Raw genomic sequence first — 8588 nt, 5'->3', positions numbered from 1 at the left:
AACCAATTGAATCTGAAATGCTGTAAGTCGCCATGGATGAAGGTGTCACTCTAATATCTCTTATATAGCGCCTTTCTTCTCTATCTGTCTCTCTAGCTAGATAGTGTGATGGACGTGTTAAGACTTCAAACGCTGAGGTTGTGAGAACAAATTACACTACTGACACCACAGTGTGACGCTGCGTGAGCCACTTCTTCTGCCTCTGCTCCAATAGGAAAAACAGAAGGAATGTCACCAATTGCATGTCACATGTCGTAACTGGTCGTGGTTAAGGGTGGCAGCCCCACCATGGCACATTCTTCAACCCTGTTGGCATTTTTGGCTATTTGAATGAGATAAACAGCCTGCCACATCCTGCTTAGCCGAGAGCCTCCCCAATCCTGTGATGTCTTGACCATGATGTATGCCACCTGCCCTCCATGCCCACCTCTTCAGGCCAGTCTAATTCACTAAGCGCTGCCCTATTGCCCATGACTCTGGCACTCAGCAGTGCAGTTCTGCCCCTCACTTATACTTAGGAGAATAAAAACTGAAAAGTCGCTCACCCAAGACTCTGAGCAGCAGCAGCGACGTCCCTCTGCCTCCTGAAGCCACCGACGTGCTAAAGAAAGAGCACCTTAATATAAAACAGGCCACCCCTCCAATTCATCCAGATTAGCGGAGATTTCAAGGGATTACAGCCAATGGGAGGTGTTCTGTGCGGCTCGTGGGGGTTTGTGGTGGGCTGTTTTCACCCCCTCACCTTCGCCTCATCTCAGTGTTGGGTGTTGATGTGGCCCGACATGGGTGACCCTTAAGTCACCTCACAGCCCCGGCCCACGCGGGCCCCACTCTTAGTGGGCTCAGGTAGACTCCCTCTTCATGGCCACCCACCCTGTGTTGCCTCGCCAAGTCCTGGTCGATCCAATTAACCTCACTGGTTTCTCACCCTGTATGACACAAGAAAAAAAAAAAAAATCTGCACAATCCCAGAATACCCCAGCACTGTGGCACCCAACTGCGCCTTCCTGATTTACACGTTTACCATCTGCAAAATAACCAAGGCAGCGGGCACAGACGCAAGGCACTATATAAGGTAGTAAGGCAGTGGGAACATTTGGTAGATGGCGGGCACAAATGTAAGGCACTATATCGGCTGGCAAGGCATTGGGAACATTTTATAGATGGTGGGCACAAATGCAAGGCACTATATAAACTAGGAAGGCAGTGGGGAGATTTTATAGATAGTGGGCACAAATGCAAGGCACTATATAAACTAGCAAGGCATTGGGAACATTTTATAGATGGTGGGCACAAATGCAAGGCACTATATAAACTAGCAAGGCATAGGAAACATTTTATAGATGGTGGGCACAAATGCAAGGCACTATATAAACTAGGAAGGCAGTGGGGAGATTTTATAGATGGTGGGCACAAATGCAAGGCGCTATATAAGACAGCAAGGTAGTTGAAAGATTTTATAGATGGTGGGCACAAATGCAATGCGATTGATGATGATGGTGGTGAGTCAGGGTGGGCCATGCAGTGGTTCATGGCACACTTGATTAACCAAGAGAAGGGGGGGGTCCATTTCCCTCCCCCTCCCTGACCATCAAGGTGGTGCCCTTTTCTTGGTTGAAACAACACATTTAATAATTAAAGTGGGTCACGACTCCAGAAAGGATGAGAAACACTGAATTAGAAGACCCCCTGATACAGGGGGAGGTGAAAGGCACAGCGTATATCAAAAGAGAAATTAAAAAAGAGCCCACTGGGGCTGTGAGTGGAGTTTGATTCTTTATAGCGCCTTTAATGCCCAGCCTGATCTCAAAGTGCGTTTGCTTTCCCTTCATTATCATCGGGTGCTTTCATGATGAACACCTTTGTTGAGGGGTGACCTTCTTACTCTTCCCTCCCGGGTGGCATATGCCAATTTCCGAGAGTGGCACAGTTCTAGGGGTTTTTCAGGACCTGCTTTTGAGCCCACAAGTGGGTTTGCACAGGGCACTGCTATGGCAAAAGTAACAAAAAACTCCACGTTTAAGATGGTAAGGTACCCACATTGGGTTTATAGTTTGAGCATCTCGCACTCGGGTGTGAATCACCACAATCACCGCGTCCCCCCATAACAGCATTCCATGAAGCTGAAATCATCATGGGGGGATCCCAGTACCAAACCAAAGCCCATAGAAACTCATATATTTTTACCTGCTGGAGACTTCAAAGGGGGACAAGGGTCACACAATGCCCCCCCACTTCAGTTCAAGTGTGCTTGGACGGACCCACCATCAGGTCAGGCCTTCTTCTCTTACACGCACACTAATGAGAGAGGTAGAGGGGTAGATCTGCCATAAGGGTGGGCATCCAGAAGGGGCGAAATTATCAATGGGGGCGGGTGTCTGCCAATCATCAGCTGTCGATGAATCAATCTGGGGTCCTCACATCGAAATCACCAAGGTCAACCCAAATCGATGAAATGATCAGGTGCCCACATACATAAATCATTTCGGGAGACCCCACCCTATGCCCCCCGCCCCTCTTCATTGCTCGAGTCTCCTTGTGCATTAAGTGGCCATTGTTTAAAGTACCATTAAGTCCCTGCTAAGGACCTCTGTTTATTAAATCAACCAGGGGTCCATGGTGGGGGTCCTTATCCAGCCTTGAACGTATGTGTGTGACGGGGGAATGAAGCAGCATTGTGAGACGGGACTGGGTGGGCTTATCCATTATTTTCTTTGGTAGTGTTTTGGTTGGGATGCCAAAGTGGACATTTCAGTAGCCACAAGTCCACACTGCCTGATGTTCTGGTGCCAGTCCTACACCTGAGGCAGTCCCAGAGGTGCAGGATTGAAGAAGAAGAAGAAGAAAAAGAGGAAGAAGAACAAAAAGAAGAAATAGAAGAAGATAAAGAAGAAAAAGAAAATGGGGAAGTAGAAGAAGAGAAAGAAGTAAAAGAAGAGGAAGGAGAAAAAGAAGAAGAGTAAGAAGAAGAAAATCAAGAATAATAATAAGAAGAACAAGAGGAAGAAGAAGAAATAAATGAAGAAGAATAACAAGAAGAAGAATAAGAAGAGAAGGGAGAAGAGGAAGAAAAATAAAGAAGAAGAGAATGAAGAAGAAGAAGAAAAGAGGGTGAAGAAGAAAAGAAGCTTAAGATGTCCATGGTGGAGAGGACTGAGCCTGCCTGCTAGGAGTGGCTGGTAATTCCACTGTTTGGCCAGCAGATGGCACCAGTATACATTCTGAAAGTCCCCAAACCAGAGACCCGCACTGCTGCCACTCTTGGGGTGTTAGTTGGAATCCTTAACAAAGAAGCCCACCAAACAAGCGGAGCAGCAGGACCCTACAGGTTTATGTAAAAAGACTGTGGCTGTTAAAAATAGCCAAAGAAGGCCATAAATAAAGAGCAGGGAAGTTAACAAGATCAGGGATTAACTGTGCTGAGCTGCCAAGGAGTGACGTGAGGTCAAGACACACACAGCCCCGCTGGAGAGTGACAGGGGACATCAGCATGGAGCCTGAGCAGCGGCCACCGCAGATGAGGACGGGCAGGCGGTCCATTCAGCTGGCAGCAGCAGCAGAAGAAGAAGCAGCTCTTGTGATATAGCGTCTTTCCCCCTGGGGTCTGAACCTAGCTTCCAGCTCACTTATTCTGTTCAGCAGCGGGAGTCGACTTGCATGGTGTCATCAAAGAGTGTCACATAACAGCCTTTAAATCCTCCCCGCTCTGTCAATCCTGCTGATCACACCACTCGAATGCTCAATCCGCCAACATAAGGGCTGGCAGTGGATGGGGTGTGGGGCAGGTATGGACACACAGCTGGCAGCCTCAGAGAACTGAAAAGAAGAAACCAGAAAGGTGGGTACGGGAGGTTGGCAACACGAAGCAAAGTGCATTTGGTATCGACATTGTTAGGACCACCATAACAGATTCTGAGCAGGACCCTTTTCTCCTTTCCAAACAGCCTCAGGTCTTGAAGCCCTCCAGAGTTTTGGAAACATCTCCTTGAGGTTCAGACAGTGACTGCAGATTTGTCTGCTGGGCATTCATCTCCAGAGGGGCCCACTGAAGACCTCTGAACTCGTTAGTCATGTTCAAGGTGCCAGTTTGCTCTGTGACATGGCGTGTTGTCAGGCTGGAAGTACACGGGTCACTTGTGACCATGAGGGGCTGCACACTGCCAGCAACAATACTCAGATAAGCGGTGACATTCAAGTGATGACTGATTGGTATTAATGAGCCCTAAATATGCCAAGGGAGCACTCTGCACAACATGACACCACCACCACCATCAGCCTGGACTGTGGGCATTAGGGAGGCTGGATGTGTGGATGCCTACCATCTGTGTGCTCCATCAGAAAGTGAGACCAGGCATCACCTGTCCAGGTTTGGTCAGCCTGTGCCCGCTGCTGCCTCAGCTTTCTGTTCTTGGCTGACAACTGTGGAGCTCAATGGGGGAATGGGGGTCTTCTGCTTTTGTAGCCCATCTGCCACATGACGAGGTTCAATGTGACGTGCATTCTTTGTGCTAACCACACTTATGGTTACAGGAATTTTGAAACCAGTCTGTCTGGCACCAACACTCATGCCACGATTGGTCCAAATCACTGAGCTCCCACTGTCTCGTATTCTGGTGTTTGAGGTGAACATGAACTGAAGCTCCTAACCTGTACTGACAGGACTTTAGGCATTGCACTGCTGCCACGTGATTGGCTGATTAGCTAATGGCAGGAATAAGCAGGCGTGTGGGTCTTCCGAATAATATGCTCAGTGAGTTAAAATAGCCAAGAACACCGATACACGTCCACTATTAAAAAAATAATATCAAGTTGAAACCTGAAGAAGTAGCTGGCATCCACCATTCTTGATTTAACATCTAATACAACTAAAAGTTTGCTTTTGATTTTTAACCTGACATTACATTTTAAACTAACTGTGCTAACCCTAACCCTAACCCTAAGACACGTTGAAATCTAAATAGTCAACATAAACCTCAACATTAACGTTTGCAGTGCACCACCTATTGGAATGCGTTTTATAATGTATGTAGTAATAAAATGCCCAGCATTTGTCATTCCACCAGATGGTGCAACAAAAACATTTACCGACAAAACATTACTACAAATGTTTGTGATGTGTCATTTGTTGGAATGATAAATGCAATACAAATGGCTCAGTTATGTACCATTTGGTATGGGATTTGTAAAATCTGTGTTTGAAGCACCACCTGTTGAAATAACAGATATAATGCACATGTCTTGGCTATATGCCTTTTAGATAAGGGCTTTGTAAAAACACTGTTAATGTTTGTGATGCACCATCTGTTGAAATGACAAATGCAGTGCATGTCTTGTTATATGCTATTTGATATGGGATTTATAAAAACAGTGTTAATGTTTGTGGTGTGTTGTCTGGTAGAACGAAAAATTCAATACTGCTATGTGCCATTTGCTATGAGAGTTACAGTATAAATGTAGTGGTAATGTTTGTAATGCACCATCTATTGGAATGACAAATGCAATACATACGGCTCTACAATATATCATTTTTTATGAAATTCGTTAAAGCAGTGTTAAGAGTTTGTGATGTGCCATTTGTTGGAATGACAAATGCAATACATTTTATTACTTCACATGTTTGCGATACTCCACCTATTGGAATGACAAATGCAATGCAAATGGCTCTGTTATATGCCATTTGGTATGGGATTTGTTAAAGCAGTGCTAGTAAAGTTTGTGATGCACCATCTGTTGGAGTGATAGAGGTAATACATATGTCTCTGCTGTATGCAATTTAGTATGGGATTTGTAAAAGCACTGTTAATGTATGTGATGAATCATCTGTTGAAATGACAAATGCAATACATTTGTCTATGGTGTATGCCATTTTGGTATGAGATTTATTAAAGCAGAATTAATGTTTGTGATTCACCATCTGTTGGAGTGAAGAATGCTATGTATTTTATTACTACAAATGTTTTTGATGTGCCATCTGTTGGAATGACAGAGATACAGCAACTGGACTGCTGCCACATTTTTGTTCTTGTGATTTCAGTCCTCAAAGAATACATTTACATGAAGCCTGGTCTGTTTCACCTTTAGAGAGACTGGGGATAGTATGTAGCTGTTAGAGTGACCACCAGGGGGAGCTCAGCTCCAGCAGGCCGTGTTAAATGCTCACTTGCCAATGTCAGTATGAAGGCACCCTAGTGATGTCACTCATTTCTTACGAGGCTGTGACAGTCACATCAGCTGTACTGACCCGGCCTATCTCTGACTGCACAGTGCTCCAGGTTATTGGGACGCAGAAATAGAAAGCCTCCTCACCAGTCCTTTAACACGTCACCTCCAGAGAACTCAGCATGCAGAATTTTCATTTAGCTGCTGTGCCTATAAGGTGTCATTAAACAAATATCGTAAAGTCTCATTTTGCTTAAGGCAGATGTGGGTACAAAATCAGCAATTCTGGAGTCTCATTTTGTTTAAGTCAGCTATCCATATATTGATAAGGCTATAGCTGTAAGGCACTATAAAGCAGCTATACAGAAGTCTCATTTTGATTAAGTCAGCTATCCACATAGGGATAAAGCCATACCCATAAGGCGCTATAAATTTGCTATTCTCAAGTCTCTTTTTGCATTAGGCAGCTGTCCTCATATGGATAAAGCCATACCTGTAAGGCGCTATAAAGCAGCTAACTGAAGTCTCATTTTGCTTAAGGCAGCTTTCTGCATGCAGATAAAGCCATACCTGTAAGGCGCTATAAAGCCGTAACGAACAGTTGAGCTACCACAATGCTACAATTATCTTGTAGGGATGGTGTGCCAACTGTTGGAATGAGAAATGCAATGTACGTTATTGGAATGGACGCCTGAGTGAAAGCGTGTTCCAGCTGACATCACAGGCACGGCGCACTGCAGTTCCACTCAGTTGACTTCATTTCCATGAGGTGCCACTTCTACGTTTTGACTTTCCTGGCATGTGGCCGTAGCACTTGGGGTTAAGTGAAGCCCAGGAGGTGGCATCTATCTCGTGGCACATGGGGTCTGTCCAGCGGCCATGTTGATCGTTCTTGTGATTTCAGTCCTCAAAGATTACATGTGCATGAAGCCACAAGAGTGGCCAGCCCAGTCTGTGAAGCCCATTGAGGGGCTGGAGGTGGTCTGCAGCTTTAGAGTGGCCACCAGGGGGAGCTGAGCTTCAGCAGCCCATGTTAAATGCTAACCGCCTGCTGTTCAGATGCCTGCTCTGATGGGCCCCAACTTCTGGGCCTCTGAGGGAACGGCTCACTGGTGGGGTCATAAATCAGAGTGGGCTGCAAGTGAAAGCCAAGTGGCTCTGGAGGACCGTGTGTCATGGCCTGGTGGTCTTCTAGCGACCCGCGGAGACTGAAGCCCTAATGTGCTGCTAAGCTGAGGTGCCCACATCCTTTTAAGGAACCATGAAGGTGGGGGGTTGGGGGAGGGTGGTCTGACTTCAGATTCTTTCTCAGCATTTGCACAAGGATGCCAAGCATTGAGAATTCTGCCCGGGCTACAGCATTGTGGGTGGCATGGGGTTGGCAGAGCCCAGCGTGTCTGTTTTGTCTCTTTGCTCAAGCGAGCTGGGAAGCACTGGCTTCTCCAGTCTCACATCCATATTTAGGCGTCAGCAGCCGAGTCCCACCCAAGCTTGTTCAGTCCCAACTTATGTCGTCATGGGACCCCCCTTTGACACTGAGCCGAAGGGTGGCCCCCAGTGGACTCAAGGGTCAGGGACCTGCCTGTAGAAAGGCCAGACATTAAAATCCCTTCTATAGTCAGATGTAAATCTGAAGAAGGCATGGGGAAGTGGGAGGTAAGGGGGGCCGGACAGCATTCAGACACGGTGGGCCTACAGATGGAGAGAAAAACAGTCTGGAAAGGAAAAAAAAAGAAACTCCAAGGCGACAGTGAAGGGGGAGGGGTGAGCGGGAGCAGGGGGAGGGCCCACAGCGGTCAGCCAATCACAGGCGGCGAGCGCACTCTGGACGCAGGGGCGTAGCGGCTTCTCGCAACTCTGCCCGCATACTTTGCCGCTTGAGTCAGCTGGTGACGTTCCACAGGCCAAGGGGAGCCCAGGCGCTCGGACCCTCAAGATTGGACTCCTTCCAGGGAGGGCTGCCCTGCCACTGGCTATTGGACTTTTCGGAAGATGCCACACACTGGCGACTGGGGAAGGAACTGAGTGGGGACGAAAAAGAAAGAAGAAAAAAACAAGCAAGGAGGACGAGGGACCGATAGAAGAGACCATGAAGGCTCTACCCAAAAACTCGGGGCGCACCGACCAGATGCTGGGCGCCATGGCGGACATCCTCAGCTCCTTCGCGCTGCCCGGTCAGCAGTGGGTAAGTGGATGGACACGGCGGTGCAGACTCATCCATTGGAGGCCAGCATTAGAAGGCATCCACCTGGGCAAATGGGGTGGCACTTCACACTGGTAGTGGTGGCTGCTGTGCTCCTTATTTGTCATAAGGTGCCCAAAGTGCATGGCAGCAGGCGCCACATCCTAGGATGGGGTGACTGGTGAAAGAGTAGATGCCAACCAGACCTCCTTTACCTGCTTTAGATTGTGCCACACTCTGATAAAGT

At 47.3% G+C, this 8588-nt stretch overlaps 1 protein-coding gene across 2 annotated transcripts in view; it reads left to right on the top strand.

Moving 5' to 3' along the window:
* The first annotated feature begins 8051 nt into the window (after window positions 1–8051).
* Window positions 8052–8588, top strand: part of arhgef25b (Rho guanine nucleotide exchange factor (GEF) 25b) — a 61633-nt gene continuing 61096 nt past the window's right edge. Inside the window, exon 1 of one of the 2 annotated variants that reach the window (XM_039746607.1) lies at window positions 8052–8344. In XM_039746607.1, coding sequence (XP_039602541.1) covers window positions 8249–8344 — 96 coding nt within the window. In that variant the 5' untranslated portion in view covers window positions 8052–8248. The remainder of the gene's footprint in view (window positions 8345–8588) is intronic. The other variant, XM_039746606.1, reaches the window with a different exon arrangement.

This window comes from Polypterus senegalus, chromosome 3 (assembly GCF_016835505.1).
Source record: "Polypterus senegalus isolate Bchr_013 chromosome 3, ASM1683550v1, whole genome shotgun sequence".
Taxonomy (NCBI): domain Eukaryota; kingdom Metazoa; phylum Chordata; class Cladistia; order Polypteriformes; family Polypteridae; genus Polypterus; species Polypterus senegalus.
Note: the sequence above shows the minus strand (reverse complement) of the source record. Positions and strands in the feature narration are given on the sequence as shown.